Source organism: Bison bison, unplaced genomic scaffold (assembly GCF_000754665.1).
Source record: "Bison bison bison isolate TAMUID 2011002044 unplaced genomic scaffold, Bison_UMD1.0 scf7180017864299, whole genome shotgun sequence".
Lineage (NCBI taxonomy): Eukaryota > Metazoa > Chordata > Mammalia > Artiodactyla > Bovidae > Bison > Bison bison.
Window position 1 is genome coordinate 24,980 of NW_011494871.1, and position 17,618 is coordinate 42,597.

Genomic DNA, 17,618 nt, shown 5'->3' on the forward strand with positions numbered 1-17,618 from the left:
TTTTTTTTTTTTTGTCTGAATGGCACATGGGATCTTAGTTCCCCAACTAGAGATCAGGCCTGGGCCCCTTGGCACTGAAAGTGCAGAGTCCTAACTGCTGGACCATCAGAGAATTTCCTGTTTGGACGTTTTTTTGCAACCTTTTTTGGTCTTCAAGTTATAATGCCTGTTTGGGAATTTTTTATATTCTTTACAAGTTGGAAAGTTAGGCTTCTGGTGAAATCATATTAACTGTATGTCTGAAAGGTGTTTGTATGAATATGGATTTGAGAAAGGATACATAGGATAAATCTTTTCAGAACACTAAGAAGTATTTCTTGCCTCCTTAACCTTTTTTTAATTTGATACATTATTGCAGTAATGCCATTTGATCCATTTTATTGCATTAACAATTAGAATTTTCTTATAAGTAATTTTATGTTAATTTTTTCTGTGTGTACTTCCCTGTTTTGTAATTCCACAGAAAGCAGAATATGTGTTTTGTAGTTCTTTCTTTGGCTTTTCATAGGAAAAAAAAGGCACACCTGGGAAAATATAGTTTAGTTTTTCTTTTTTTTTTTTTTAGGACCCCACTCAAGGGTGCCACGGACCCCCCTGTAGGATAGACAGGGCGAGAGGAGTGGGAAGTATTGAAAGTGTTAAAGAGTTAGACTTAGAGAGAGAAAACGGTTTCTGAAGTTAAAAGGCCAAAGAAGAGCCTGATCTTTTAAAAGCTAAAAGCTTTATCTTCTATTATACTTACTTTTCTGACATGGGTAACACGAAACTAAGAATGGCAACTCTTTATACAAGTAATCTTGAAACTGTTAAAGAGGCTACTGTTAATTTAGATACTTGGGTGAAGGTAAAAAACAACTAAAAGCTTATCCTATAAATATGATTAAAAATGTTCTGGACCCTCGTCATGAGGCTGTGGGATAGTCTATGGGAGAGGCTATAGCGGTGGATGGTAGTGGGTCTCCACCTTCTGCGCAGATCATATTTTCTGTCATTGACAAAGAAGAGGAGGGAGACTGTGCTCTACCTCCCGAGGAAGGAGAGGGCTTACAGGACGCTGCGGCCGGGCGCCCTGGCGAGCCCCCTCCCCCTCTACACAAACCTTTAAAAATTTATCCAACAATTTCTGATTTAAGGCGACTACTCCACCTCCGCTTGCACCTCCCAGGGCCTAAAAATTCCCCAGTTTACATCCAAAGTCTCCCAGAGCATTGCTTAAAGCTGAAAAAGATAAAAAAGACTTCTTTTAAACAAAGGAGCTTTTAAAAAATACACAATATACAGAGCCTGCTCCTTGAAGAAAACCCCCTCAGGGGGGCCTCACCCAAGCAAAAATAAATAAATATATAAATAAAAAGAGAAAAAAAATAAAAAATAAAAAAAAAGTGAAAAAGGAAAAAAAGAAAATAGAGAAAGATCTAAAGATAGAGAAAAAGCTAAAGAGTGAAAAGGAGAGAGGAACAGAGAAGGAAGGAATCAGGGAACTCAGCAAGATTGAGAAAGGAAGAAAGGAAGTTAGAAAAAGAGATACAGAGAGAAAGAGAGGGAGGAGGAAAAAAAAAGAGAGAAAGAGGGTAAAGGGAAAGAAACGAAGGAAAGAGAAGGGTAGCGAAAAAGGAAGGGGGAGAGAAAAGTGAGAAAAGCAGGAAGAGAGGAAGAGAGAGAGAGAGAGAGACTGTAAGAGACACTGTGACCAGGTGCCCTGGCGAGCTCCCTCCCCCTCTACGCAAACCTTAAAAAAAAAAAACAAAAACATATCCACCACTTTTTGATTTAAGGCGATCACCGCCGTCTCCGTTTGCGCCTTCCAGGGCCAAGAGTTCCCCACTTTGCCCCCAAAGCCTCTCAAAGTGTTGTCTAAGCCTGAGGAAGATAAAAAGTTTTTTGAACAGTGGAGATTTTAAAACAGACTGCGTGCACAATATGCAGAGCATGCTCTTTGGAGAAAACCCCCTCAGGGGGGTCTCACCCAGGCTGTATATAATTTAGTTTTATAACTTAACAAAGTATTTAGGAGAATAGAGAGCTTGTAACTGAGGGTGTATTCCTCTCTTCAACCTGGAATGGGAAAAAAAAAAGTTTTCAGTCATCCTTTTTTCTCCTCCTTTTGGTAGACTTCACCTTGACTATGAAGTGTTCATGATAGAATTCATAAAACAACTGTCTTTCTCTGTTGACTCTTTTCCATGCTCTTTTCTCTCTGATGTGTTCAGAGATCAAAATTACTTGGTTGGAAATTTTTCTTTCTGGCATGGAGAAATGTGGAGGGAATACCTGTTAAAAGTATAATGTTTATAAGAAGTTGCATTTTTGAGTCTCATATTTATTCTGCTCTTAAATCACTGCAGGAAAACAATACAACATGGCCCTTACCTGTGAAAATTTTCTGCAGAGATGAAAAAGGAGAGCGTGTTGATGTTTCTAAATATTTGATTAAAAAGGGTTTGGCTTTGAGAGAAACAAGGTATAGACTGTTTTTAAAAAATAGTTGGTGATGGACGCTGCTTCTTTGCCTGTGTAAATCTTTATATCTGTGTGTGCTCAACCTAAATTGCCTCTTGTTTGTTCTTGAAAATGATTTATATATAACCTAACCCTGAGGAGTCAGCTTACAAATAAATTCACTCAAGATTGCTGAATGTTTAAATCCCTACTGACATTTTTGCTTTTATACTTTCCCCTTTGCTCTGGCGTTTACACTTTAAACCAAAGGAAAAGAGAATTACACAGTGGGTACCAAATCTGTGCTCTTTGGCCTCATTTGCTTAGACAGAAATGTTTAAACTTTATGTTAGAAATTCTGGTAAGTTTATATCAAATATATTTGTGTGAAATAGGTAGAAAATGAGTAGAATTGGGTAGCAAAACAAAAGTAATTGAACAATATTTACACGTAAAGATCCTTTCAGGTACTAAGTTTTGGATTTAAATACCTTGGTCCCAGGGGAGAAGGATCAGGCTATTAACTGTAGTAGCCCTAATTTCCTCTTTTTATCTCTTTCCTTTTAGAGGTAGAAGTAGATCAGAGTTGTAAATACATGTTCTAGGTAGCAACCATCTGCCATTCGTGGCCAGATCTCTTTTTTCATCTTAGATCATTATCTCTTACCCTACTTGGATCAGGACCCCAATCTTAATGAAATGAAAAGAGAATGAGAGATCAGAAATAGTACAGAACCCAAGGTATTTGGCCAATGTAGTAGATGCTGACTGGCAAGCAGCCAGGCTCTGCAGCTAGTCTTGTGTTCACTGACTACAGGCTAACACAGTTCCTTGCTGCAGGAAATGATAAAGTGAAAAGTGCTGGGCAAGTTAATATTACCAACAGTATCTGCCACTAATTTAACGTTCTTTTCTACTTTTCAGCAGTAAAACTACTATCTCAAGGCTGGGGATGTTTGTTGAGAAATTATGTAACTGTTTTATCAGTGCTCATTTCCTTTTAGAAGAAAGTACAGAAAATGGAAAAAACAAAAATCTATAATTTTTCTAACATAAACAATGTCTATTTCCTTCTAGGATATTTTTATAGGCTTTTTTAATTGGAAGAGAATAACAGGAAGTAAAACAATTATCAGTGAATATAGCATGTTACCACTAATACTTAATATCTGAATAATATGACAAAACTGTTTTTAAGGGACTTATTATCTTAATATTGTTTTACGAATGTTGTTAACTTGCCACATGTATTGATCTGTCTTTGGGCTAAATTAAAATCAACTTGAAGCTGTTGTATTTCCCAGTAACAACTAATTAATTGTGGTATTTGAGATATACTTAATAGAAGATTTTAAGAGAGAATAGCATGTAAATGTCAGATGGTAATTTAATTCATTTAAGTGAAATTCAATTGCTTTATTCTCAACAAGCTCATTCATAATTTAAAGTAATTCTCATTACAACTTAAACTATGCTCATTTTTATGTAGCAAATTATACTAGGATATCCTAAACTAGAGCAAAATGTTTTCTTTACATTTCAAGTATATTTGAATGATTCTTTTTATATTGTTTTCCCAGAATATTTTTATTTGCTCATGGTTGGATATATTATTATTTTTTGCATGTTACAGAATTAATAAATTAGATAACAGCCATTCATTATCCCAGAAGTCTCTGGAAATCCCCCAGGAACAAGGAGAATCAGTGGTTACTAAATGTATTAAGATTAACTCTGACCCTGACAAGAAAGCTGCTGTTGGTATCAGTGAACCCAAGGTGACTGAATTTAGGGAGAAAATTCTAGAGCCAAGAACCACTGGATGCTATAAACCACCAGCTATTCCTAACCAGAAAGTATTTGAGGCAGTAGTCAGCTGCATTGGTGATGATGGAACTATATTTGTGGTACCTAAATTATCAGGTAAGAACTTTCACTTTATATAGGATTCTTCTGTAAAAGTAGTTGCTTTTACCACTAGGGAATTCTCTAGTAAGATCCACATGGATTGAAATACCTTGGGCAGATATTTAACCTTTCTGAACCTTATTTTCATTCACTGAGTTATTGTGAGGATTAAATGCAGTAATGCACAAAAAGTGCTTTACACAATGCCCAGCACATGAAAATCATTTAATGAGACATTGGGTATGGATAAACGTTGGGCCTAAGATGAGCATGGAGGTGGTTCCCTTAAACAAGATTGTAGGCTAAGAAAAAAGAATACAAAAGTTCAAATTCATTTAGAATGAGAAAAGAAATCACAGTCAATGACTGGAGATTCAGGGCCATTTGAGATTCAGGTGGTCCCTGAAACCTCTTTAGACTTATGTGCTCACACTTCTTTCTACAACCTGATTGTGTCCAGAACACTCAGTAACTCACAGCAACTTTAGCTTTCACAGGACTTAAACTCTGTTAGCTTCATAGTAAGTCCACCTATGGAGAGAGGTATGGGGGCTATGAATTTGTTGAAATTTTTTGTCTCATTTGTTAAAGTCCTGAATATTGTTTTTTAATTTGAGAACCAGACTAAATCTGTGTAATTGGCAATTCTAAAAGTGAGTAGTGTTTCAGACCTCTAGCAATAGTACTTAACCCAGAAACTTTCTTGATGTGTACAAATAATCATAGGTAGAACTGGTTGCCAGATGCCTTCCATCCAATCCCCTGATACTGATAGTGTGGGTTAGCACTATTACACCTAGTTTATAGAAGAACAGACTGAGAGTTGCTTTTTTTTTTTTTTAGCCACCCTGGATTGTATGGGGGATCTTAATTCCTCAGCCAAGGATTGAACCCATGCCCCCTACATTGGAAGGGCAGAGTCTTAACTGCTGGACCACCAGGGAAGCCCCTCCCCCAGACTGAGGCTTATGTTTAAGAACTCACAGCTAAAGTGGTTGAACTGTTACAGGAACTGACACCAGAGCTTACCCTTTCTGGTATAAGTTATGGGGATATATATTTATTGTGGAAATAATGAGCCAGTTAATTGGAAGTAGCAGTAATAGAATTTTAATTTTATATCTGCAGTATTACGCTGTATCTAGGCATCAAATAACATATAACTTGTGTTCTGTTTCACTTAGGTGTGCTGTCAAAATGATGTTAACTTAAAGCACTAGTTGTTTTATATTAGAGCTATCTGGTATATGTTTAAGAGTTTTATGGATTTTTGCACTTCCAAAATAATGCTTGCACTTATAACCAGAGATCAGAATAATAATTTACATGTTGTTAGTCAGTAGTATGGAGAAGGCAATGGCACCCCACTCCAGTACTCTTGCCTGGAAAACTTCGTGGATGGAGGAGCCTGGTATGCTGCAGTCCATGGGGTCGCTAGGAGTCGGACGCGACCGAGCGACTTCACTTTCACTTTTCACTTTCATGCATTGGAGAAGGAAATGGCAACCCACTCCAATGTTCTTGCCTGGAGAATCCTGGGGATGGGGGAGCCTGGTGGGCTGCCATCTTTGGGGTTCTCACAGAGTTGGACACGACTGAAGTGACTTAGCAGCAGCAGTAGCAGTCAGTAGTATGTTTTGAAACATAGAGAAGTTACTGACTGAGTTAGATTTGTATTAAAGTTCAATTATGTAGGGACTGATTTTAATTCCTTTTATCTAAGTGGTAAAGTGGGACTTCCCTGGTGGCTCAGATGGTAAAGAATCTGCCTGCAATGTGGAAGACCCAGGTTTGATCCCTGGGTCCGAGAGATCCCCTGGAGAAGGAACTTGGCAACCCACTCCAGTATTCTGGCCAGGAGAATCCCATGGATGGAGGAGCCTGGCAGGCTATAGTCCATGGGATCATAATGAGTCGGACACAACTGAGGGACTAATATACACATATGTGGTAAAGTAACTGAATTTTGATGATGACTCCATTTGAGAATGGTAGGGAATTTCCTAAATGCTTTCTATTTTTAATAATTTCTTCAGAATTTGAACTAATAAAAATGATGGATGAAATTCAGAGTAATTTAAAGTGCCTTGGTCTTTTGGAACCTTATTTCTGGAAGAAGGGAGAAGCTTGTGCAGTAAGGGGATCAGATACGATGTGGTATCGAGGCAAGGTAATGGAAGTCATCGGCAGCACTATCAGGGTGAGTCTGAAATTCTTTTGTGACTATTTGAAGGCTAAATGCTATAATATTAAATGGTCTTTTAAGTGGAAAGACATGAAATTGTGATTAAAACATCTTTTATTGAGTTCATTCGTGTAGGCGAATCAGTTAAATACATTATATATTTACTTGTAATGAGGATTTCTTTTTTTTATTTTCAAGTATATTTATTAACCTGAATAATAAAAAAAATTTCCTGATAAGAATTTTGCCACTAATATTTTAATGGTCATTAAAATTTAATTATTTATAATTGTCAGCCTTATTTGTGTACATGGTATTAAGTCAAACAACTTGTTTTCCAGTATTTTGTATATCTCCTTAGCAAATTTGTTTATGGGACTCCTAATTTACCCTTTAATATTAAGGGTTAATTTACCTTTCCAAACTACTAAGAATAGTACTTGAGTTTCATCCAAAATCTTCAGAAAGAGCTGCATACAGGTGACCCTTAAACACACTGAGGATGGGGGCTCCAACATTTTGTGTAGTCAGTTTGAGTATAATTTATTCCATTCTCCCATATCCACAATTCTGTGTCACAGATTTAACCAGCTGTTGATCGTGTATTGATAGCACTGTAGTAGGTTTTTATTGGAAAAAATCCATGTGTAAATGGACCTTCATAGTTGTCTTGTTCCAAACCTGTGTTGTCCAAGAGTCAATTGTACTTTGAAAAAAAGTGTATGTAAAAATCTAGATGAAAATGCCTCTACTTACGTTGTACTTACCAAGTATAGCAATGAAATCAAGAGACATTTGGCCTGTAAAGATTTTGGTTTTAGGAGGGGTGGAAAAATTAAGAAGAAAAGTCTTTTGTTAATACTTGTACAGGAGATTATTATCTATTTGATGATGATACCTGATAGTACATAGCACTTTAGGTTTCTAAGCTTTTTTTCACATGTCTGTGTTGGTTTATATTTTATTGTTTACTTCTAACTATCATAGATGTAGATTATTATTCCCATTTTACCAGTAACATAATTTATTTTTATGTTCAGTGATGTTCCCGAAGTCAACCTGTCAGTGAGTGGTGGTGCTGGAATTCATATCTAAGCCTCTGATTCCTAAATTTCTGATCTAAGTCTTGTGCTTTATATGCCGGAATACAAACTTTACATGTTTTTAATAGAATTTAAATGGTTTCAAATTTTGGGTTAGTATTTAGGTGTTGATGCATGGATACTTACAGATGCATGTGTTTATAAGCAGATAAGTCCATTTTTCACATACATTTGAATTGTTCAGATAACCCTTTTTCTTTAATATAAAAGTAACTTGAAATTCAGTTTTAATTGTTATCATTGTTACATTGATAACAAAAATTCATTGTTATCATGAATTTTACATATATGGAATCCAAATAAACAAGATAGTGGTGAACTGTATTTTTCTCATACTTTCTAATATCTTTTTAAAATTTATTTTAAAATATTTTGATACTGTAATCTTTTAAGGTTATTCTCTGATCCACATTAAAAAATAAACATTACAACATACCCATGCACTTACTCTAATTACCTATAATGTACTCAGGTATTTTTTTACTCAATTCTGTTTCAGTTTTTATATTTTTTTTATTTAGAGAATACTTTATTACCTTCTGTAATCAAACCCATGTAGATAAGACCTTATATATTTAATATAGTGCATTACCCATGTACAAATGGAAAAAATTATATTTAATGTTTCTAGACCAATATGGCTATTAATTTCTGTACAATGCCAACCCAACACAGTACAACTGGGATACTTTTTCCAAAGTTGACAGCACAGCCAAAGTTTCCAAAAATTCAAATTATATTTATTTATTTATATAAAAAGACCAATAGCAGTATGTTATGCATCAATAACAGCAACAGCTTTTCAAAGTTATGCAATCATCTGAACAAAATTATAGAGACATCTAGCACACTCCATTAAAAAAAAAAAGTAAAAAAACAAAACCTCAGAAAACAACAAAGTTCTGTTACTGTTGTGGTACCTGGCACCATTTTTTAAAATTATGTTTCTCAGTCATCATCTGGAAAGAAAATATTCGAGAATAACATCATTAAAAACAGATCTGATAAAGCATAGTCACTACTACATATCATAAAGCAGCTACAAGATATTTTACATTCCCAGAGGTTTGATTCAGTACTGTCCTACATCTGTGATACTAGAGGATATAATTTAAAAGGCATTATTTGAGACTTGATTCTGCTTTTCTAGCAGAGGGCCCAAATGATGGTTATGACACAGCTCTCGTACAGAAATACACCTTCTTAGACAGGATTTCCTTTCTTTAGTGGCATAGTTCTAGGTACTCACTGCTCTTCATGAACATCAGCTAAAAATTGATTAAAAAGATAAAACACAACCATTGGATTCATACAAAGATGACTGAGGAGAGGCAAGCAAGACTCAACTCAAGTAGTAACCAGCTCCATCATATCTGAATGGTTAAGAGTGTCATGGAAGAAAGAAGATGGCAAGTACCACTTCAAAGCTTTGGTCCACAACCAAAACACAGCATCATTTCAAACAGAAGCAGTAGACAGACACTGCCCATTTGGATATGTTCAAGGATGTTGCTGTCACTGTTTCATCATCTGCTCACTCATCCAGGAAGAAGGGGAGATCAGTTACTATTTCAGTTTTTTTTAATGCTAATTACCTTGGGCTTTCTTGAACCCAATTAAACAGTGATACATTAATTTCAGTATGTTGGGGTAACAGAAATAACTTATTGACATCCCTTATTCTTGAAACAATTTAGAAATTGAAGTGTGAAAATGAAAGCATTTAAAAAATGGGTTGTTGAGGACTTCTCATTTCTGGTTCCACATTTAAGGAGTTTTGAAGTTGCCACACCATCCTATCAACAACTAAAAAGCTGAACAAACTGAAAAACCTCTTCGAGCGATCAGAGATGGAGTACACTTTGAAATATGCCAGAGCATTCTGTTCTCCTTAATAAGGCCTGCACTCAGGAGAAAGTAGTTCATCAGGGGCTATTATCAGAGGCAAGTGGACATGGGGGAAAGGAAATTACCCAATTCTAGTTAACTCTAGACTTCCACACAGGGAGACCCAACTCCAGCCCACTATGTCCATCATCTCCTACTTAAGGAGCGGAGAACAGAAGACTGAGAAACACTTGTAAAGTTCATAGTTTGACATCATATGCTCAGTGAAAGACTTAAGACCTAATCGTAAGACTATAGAACAGTTCCCCTTCTCCCACACCTTCCTGCCATGTTACTGAAGGCCTTTTACACAGAACATGTCCAGCCATCAGGAAAAAATACTGAACAGCATGTTATTGGCATAAAAACAGATGTATAGATCAGTGGAATAGAATAGACAGCCTAAAAATTAAACCACATATGGACAATTAATTTATGATAAAGCCAAGAATACACATTGGGGATAGGACAGTCTCTTCAATAAATGGTATTGGAAAAACTGAACAGCGACATGCAAAAGAATTAAACTTGACCATTGTCTTAAACAATACACAAAAATTAACTCAAAATAGATTATAAAGACTTGAACATAAGACCTGAAGCCAATAAAACTCCTAAAAGAAAACATAGGCAATAAGTTCCTTAAGGTCTTGGTGATAATTTTTTGAAGACATCAAAAGTAAAGGCAACAAAAAAATTAGCAAGGTGGGCATCAGACTAAAAACTTTCTGAACAGCAAAGGAAACCATCAACAAAATGAAAAGGCAACCTACTGTATAGAATAAAATATTTTTTATGTTTTTTTGTAATAATATATTTATTTTATTGTATTTTTTACCTTTACAATATTGTATTGGTTAACCCTCCTCCCTCCTCCCTCCCCGCACCATCCCTCTGGGTCGTCCCAGTGCACCAGCCCCAAGCATCCAGTATCGTGCATCGAACTTGGACTGGCGACTTGTTTCATATATGATATTATACATGTTTCAGTGCCATTCTCCCAAATCATCCCACCCTCTCCCTAAAGGGTTGATATCCAAAATATATAAAGAACTCATAAAACTCAAGTCCAGAAATAAAACCACTTAATGGTCAATCCATGACAAAGGAGGCAAAAATATACAATGGAGAAAAGACAGTCTCTTCAATAAATGGTGCTGGGAGAACCAAACTGTAAAAGAATGAAATTAGAACATTCCCTAACATCATATACAAAGATAAACTCAACGTGGTTTATAGACCTAAGAGTAAGACTGGATACTATAGAACTCCTAGGGGAGAACCTAGGCCAAACACTATGGTGTAAATTGTAGCAATATTTTTTTGGATCTGTCACCTAAAACAAAGGTACTAAAAGCAAAAATAAACAAATGGAACCTAATGAAACTTAAAAACTTTTGCACAGTGAAGGAACCATTGACAAAAGAAAAAGACAGTGTACTGAATGGAAGAAGATACTTGCAAATGATCTGACTGATAAGGAATTAATAGCTAATGTATATAAACAACTCATAGGACTTAACATTAAAAAAAATGGAAAATATTACAACATTATAAATCTATACCCCAATAAAAATGAAAACAACCTGGTTTTAGTGAATTGATAGCAACCACTGTGGAAAACAGTATGGAAGACTCTCTAAAAATTAAGAAAAGATCTACTATGTTGTTGTTTAGTCACTGAGTTGTGTCCAACTCTTTTGTGACCCCATGATCAGTAGCAGTAGCCCACCAGGTTCCTCTGTCCATGGGATTTTTCCAGGTAAGAATATTGAAGTGAGTTGCCATTTCCTTTACTAGTGGATCTTCCCAACCTAGGGATTGAACCTGGGTTTCCTGTACTGCAGGTGAATTCTTGACCACTGAGCCTCCTGAGACACCTCTGGAACTACTATATGATCCAACTCTATCCAAAGAAAACAGGAATATTAATGTGAAAATATAGTATGCTCTCCTGTGTTTATTACAGCATTACTTACGATAGCCAGGATATGGAAGCAACCAAAGTGTCCATTGATGGATGAATGGATGAAGAGATTGATGTGTATATATAGAATGGAATGTTAGTCATAAAAAAGAAGAAAATTTTGTGATTTGTGGCAAAATGGATGGACCTTAAAGGCATTATGCTAAGTGAAATAAGACAGGGAAAGACAAATACTTAAGAATCTCACTTTTATGTGGAATCTAAAAGATGACAAAAATTGAGCTCATGGATATGGAGAATAGATTGGTGGTTGTCAGTGACAGGATGGGCAAAATGAGTGAAGGGGGTTAAAAAGTACAAACTTCTAACTATAAAGTAATTCATGGAGGTGTATAGCATGGTGACTATAACTAATAATCATGTACATGTGAGAATTGCTAAAAGAGTAGATCTTAAAAGTTCTTAACACAAGAATAAAAATGTTTTGTAACTGTATGTGGTGATGGATGTTAACTAGACTTACTGCTATTATCATTTTCAACATATGCAAATGTCAAATCATTACATTGTATACCTGAAACTAATGTTATAGGTCATGTCTAAATTTTAAAATATTAGGCATACTAAAAGGCAGAATAACACAATTTGGAGAGACAAGGAAAGTATCAGAACCAGGGATGTTAGTTATCAGAACAGGAACTTAAAAAAAAAAAAAAACAGGCATGTTTAAGATGCTAAGGAGTAAGTAGACAACATACAAGAACAGATAGGTAGTGTAAATAGAGAGCTAGAAATACTACCTCTAAAAAGTAGAACAAAAACTGAAAAAAAAAAAGAACCAAATACCTAAGAACTGTGGGACAATTGCAAGCATGTAACATGCAGATTAATGGAAATACCAGAAAGTGAAGAGAGAAAATAATACTTGAAAACTTATGACTGAAAATTTCCCCAAATGTATGTCTAGACACCAAACCACAGATCCTGGAGTTCAGATAACGCCAAGCGGAATAAATGCACAACAAAAGGTCTGTCACTTCAAATGACAGAAAGTCAAAATTAGAGAAAAACCCTGAAGGAAATCAGAGGAAAAAATAACTTCACCTATAGAAAAACAAAAGTAAAAATTATGTCCAGCTTCTCCTCAGAAACTATGACATGACAGTGGATTGAAACATTAAAAAATTTTAAACATTTAAAATCTTGAGAGGGAGGGAAAAAAATCAGCTTAGAATTATGTACCCTGCAATATTTTGATACTCAATTGTGAATGTGTCTGGTGGTAAAAGTCTGATGCTGTAGAGAACAATATTGCACGGAAACCTGGAATGTTAAGTCCATGTTCAGTTCAGTTCAGTTCAGTGAGTCAAGGTTAATTGGATGTGGTCAAGCAGGAAATGGCAAGAGTGAAGACCAACATCTTAGGAATCTGTGAACTAAAATGGATGAGAATGAGCAAATTTAATTCAGATGACCATTATATCCACAACTGTGGGCAAGAATCCCTTAGAAGAAATGGAATAGCCCTCATAGTCAACAAAAGAATCTGAAATGCAGTACTTGGGTGCAGTCTCTAAAGTGACAGAATGATCTTGATTTTATTTCTAAGGCAAACCATTTGAAATCACAGTAATCCAAGTCTACACCCCAACCACTGATGCCAAAGAAGCTAAAGTTGAACTTGTATGAAGAGCTACAAGACCTTCTAGAACTAACACCAAAAAAAAGATGTCCTTTCCATTATAGGGGATTGGAATGCAAAAGTAGGAAGTAGAGAGATACCTGAAGTAATACGCAAGTTTGGCTTTGGAGAACAATAAAGCAGGGCAAAGGCCAAGAGTTTTGTCAAAACTCTTAGCGTGTTTTGTCAGTACAGGCTGGTCATAGCAAACACCCTTTTCCAACGATACAGGAGCACATGCACATCACCAGATGGTCAATACTGAAATCAGATTGATTTTATTCTTTGCAGCCAAAGATGGAGAAGCTCTATACAGTCAGCAAAAACAGGACCTGGAGTTGACTGTGGCTCAGATCATGAACTCCTTATTGCAAAATTCAGGTTTAAATTCAAGAAAGGAGGGATAACCACTAGGCCATTCAGGTATGACCTAAATCAAATCCCTTATGATTACACAGTGAAGGTGAATAGATTTAAGGGATTAGATATGGTAGACAGAGTGCCTGAAGAACTATGAATGGAGGTTTCTAACATTGTATAGGAGACAGTGAACAAAACCATCCCAAAGAGAAAAAAAATGCAAGAGGTCTTACAAATAGCTAAGAGAAGTGAAAGGCAAAGGATAAAGGGAAAGATATACCCAACTGAATGCAGAGTTCCAAAGATCAGCCAGGAGAGAGAGAAAGACTTCTTAAGTGAACAGTGCAAAGAAATAGAGGAAAACAATAAAATGAGAAAGCCTAGAAATCGCTTCAAGAAAATTAAAGATACCATGCAAGGATGGACACGGTAAAGAAGACCTAACAGAAGCATAAGAGATTAAGAAGAGGTGGCAGGAATACACAGAAGAACTGTATAAAAATGGTATTAATGACCTGGATAACTGTGACGGTGTGGTTGCTCACCTAGAGCCAGACATCCTGAAGTGTGAAGCCAAGTGGGCCTTAGGAAGCCTTACTACAAGCAAAACTAACAGAAGTGATGGAATTCCAGCTGAGCTATTTCAAATCCTAAAAGATGCTGCTGTTAAAGTGTTGCACTCAATATGTCAGCAAATTTGGAAAACTCATCAGTGGCCACAGGACTGGAAAAGGTCAGTTTTCATTCCATTCCCAAAGAAGGGCAGTGCCAAAGAATGGTCAGACTACTGTACTGCTACGCTTATTTCACATGCTAGCAAGGTTATGCTGAAAATCCTTCAAACTAGGCTTCAGTAGTATGTGAACCAAGAACTTTCAGATGTGCAAGCTGGGTTTAGAAAAGGCAGAGAAACCAGAGATCAAATTGCCAACATTCATTGGATCATGGATAAAGTAAGGGAATTCCAGAAAAACATCTGCTTCATTGACTATACTAAAGCCTTTGACTGTATGAAAGTCACTCAGTCGTGTCCAGCTCTTTGTGACTCCATGGACTATAGAGTCCATGGAATTCTCCAGGCCAGAATACTGGAGTGGGTAGCCATTCTCTTCTCCAGGGGATCTTCCCAACCCAGGGATGGAACTCAGGTCTCCTGCAATGCAGGCAGGTTCTTTACAATCTGGGCCACAGGGAAGCCAATTTGACTGTGTGGATCGCGACAAACTGGAAAACTCATAAAGAGGTGGGAATACCAGACCACCTTACCTGTCTCCTGAGAAACTCTATGCGGGTCAAGAAGCAACTGTTAGAACCAGACATGGAACAACAGACTGGTTCAAAATTGGGAAAGGAGTACAACAAGGCTGTATTTTGTCACCTTTCTAACTTTACTTACATGTAGAGTACATCATGCAAAATGCCAGACTGGATGAATCACAAGCTGGAATCAAGATTGCCAGAAGAAATATCTATAGCCTCAGATATACAGATGATACCATTGCTAAAGAACCTCTTGATTGAGGGTAAAAGAGGAGGGTGAAAAAGCTGGCCTAAAACTCAGCATTCAGAAAACTAAGATCACGGCATCTGGTGCCATCACTTCATAGCACATAGATGAGGAAAAAGTGGAAACAGTAACAGATTTCATTTTCTTGGGCTCCAAAATCACTGGGAATGGTGAGTGCAGCCATGAAATTGAAAGACGCTTGCTTCTTGGAAGAAAAGCTATAACAAACCTAGACAGCCTATTAAAAAGAGACATTACTTAGTTGGTAATATAGTCAAAGCTGTGGTTTTTACAGTACTCATGTACAGATGTGAGAGTTGGACCATAAAGAATGCTGAGTACCAAAGAATTGATGCTTTCAAACTATGGTGCTGGCGAAGACTCTTGAGAATCCCTTGGACAGCAAGGAGATCAAACCAGTCAGTCTTAAAGGAAATCAGTCCTGAATATTCATTGGAAAAGACTGATGCTGAAGCTGAAGCTCCAATACTTTGGCCACTGATGCAACGAGCTGACTCATTGGAAAAGACTCTGATGCTGGGAACGACTGAGGGCAAGAGAGAAGGTGGCATCAAAGGATGAGATGGTTGGAGGGTATCACTGACTCAATGGACATGAGTTTGAGCAAACTCAGGGAGATAGTGAAGGACGGAATCCTGGCGTGCTGAAGTTCATGGGATCGCAAACAGTTGGACTCGGCTTAGCAGCTGAACAACAAGGACTGAATAGGTGGAGCATAGAGGATTTTTAGAGCAATGAAACACCCTGTGTTTTCACAGTGTCAGTCCCATAAGGTGTATACCACTAAATGAACCCTGATGTAACCTCGGTGGACCTTGATTATGATGTATCCATATAGGTTCATGATTATAACAAACTACCATTGTTGTACAGGGTGTTAGAGTGTGAGAGGTGGGATGGGAGGTGAGGGGCTATGTGGGAAATCTCTGTACCTTTTCTCTAAATTTTGCTGTAAACCCAAAATTCTTTTAAAAATGAAGTCTTTAGAAAGTTACTTTACAAAAGTTTGAGGATCACTGGATGATTTAAAAACAAGTTTCTTTCTCATAGAACTTCTCAGAACCTTTGTTATGCATGTGATTCTCCAAGAAGGGAACAATACATGCAGTTTCTCAAACTGAAGCTGTCTGAGGAAAACTGAGAATTTGAGAAATACTCTTTCATTAAGTGGAAATCAGAACTTCTAAAATACTTGGAAAAACAAAAGATTTAAACATCCTCCAAAAAATTGGTTATTCTCAAGAAAAAATGTTCATGTGTAAGAAAACCTTTTGACAGGTTTGATAACACTCTGGGATGAGGAAATGATGATGTTACTTTTTTGTCTGGAGATTTTAAAAAATCTAGATTTATCTCTCTTTCTGGAATGTTTTCTTTTTAATAAATAACAGAAGGAGTTCCTTCTGTCCCCTGATTTTTAGTAGTAAATTTTAATTACAAGTTTTATTTTTTTCTATGTTAGGTACAATATTTAGATCATGGATTCACTGAGAAGATTCCACAGTGTCATCTTTATCCTATTTTACTGTATCCTGATACACCGCAATTTTGTATTCCTTGTCAGCTCTATAACACCATACCTGTGAGTAAACAGTGATTTGTAGGGTGGTTAATTTTAAGTACTGCCTTTTTATTAATAATAATTTTTAGAAATTGGAATGTTAAATGAAATCCCTTTCAGTAAATAATAAAATATTTAGAAATAAGCTTACTAAGACAACTAAAGGGTGTTTATGAAGAAAACTACAGGATTATACTAAAGGGTATAAAAACATTGAATAAATTTAAGAGATACAATTTCTTCATAGATGAGAATTTTATTTGAGATTATTGATTTTTAGTTATTGTTTCAAGAAATTGGAAGCTAGAGCAGAGAAAGGAATAGCATATTATCTCTTGCTCCATAACAAATTAAGCTTAAAATTTAGTGATCTGAATCAACAATAAGCTTTTTAAAAAATTCATACAGTTTCTGTGGTTCAGGCATTGGGAGCAGCTTAGCTGAGTGGTTTTAGCTTAGCATCACTGGTGACACAGCAGCAAAGATGTGCACCAAAAATGCAGATCCAGAGAACTGACAGATAAGGATCTGCTTCCAGATGTTCACTCACAGGGCACTGGAATTAAGCTGGGACTTCTCATGGGCTTTTGGCAGAAAGCCCCTGTTCTGCCTATGTGAACCTCAACATAAAAGGTAACAGTCACTTCCCTGCTGGCTCAGAAGTAAAGAATCTGCCTGCAATGTGAGAGACCTGGATTCCATCCCTGGAGGGGAATGGTTACCCGCTCCAGTATTCTTGCCTGGAGAATTCCATGGACTGAGGAGCCTGGTGGGCTGCAGTCTGTGGGATCGCAAAGAGTTGGACACAACTGAGCAACTAACACTTTCACTCTCATTGTAGTCATTATACAAACATTGCATTGACATGTTGGTCTTTTTTTTTAAGTTTTATGATTTTTTTTTTTAGGGCTTCCTTGTAGTTCAAACAGTAAAGCATCTTCCTGCAACGCAGGAGACCCAGGTTCAATCCCTGTGTTGGGCAGATCCCCTGGAGAAGGAAATGGCAATCCACTCCAGTATTCTTGCCTGGAGAATCCCA

The 17,618-nt window shown here is 36.7% G+C and overlaps 1 protein-coding gene across 1 annotated transcript in view; it reads left to right on the plus strand.

The window, feature by feature from the left end:
• Positions 1 to 17,618, plus strand: part of RNF17 (ring finger protein 17) — a gene marked incomplete at its 5' end in the record, with an annotated part of 56,243 nt that overhangs the window by 23,056 nt on the left and 15,569 nt on the right. Inside the window, 4 exons of the mRNA XM_010851237.1 lie at positions 2,346 to 2,461; positions 4,073 to 4,362; positions 6,384 to 6,547; positions 16,481 to 16,600. Of these exons, the coding sequence (XP_010849539.1) occupies positions 2,346 to 2,461; positions 4,073 to 4,362; positions 6,384 to 6,547; positions 16,481 to 16,600 (690 nt within the window). The remainder of the gene's footprint in view (positions 1 to 2,345; positions 2,462 to 4,072; positions 4,363 to 6,383; positions 6,548 to 16,480; positions 16,601 to 17,618) is intronic.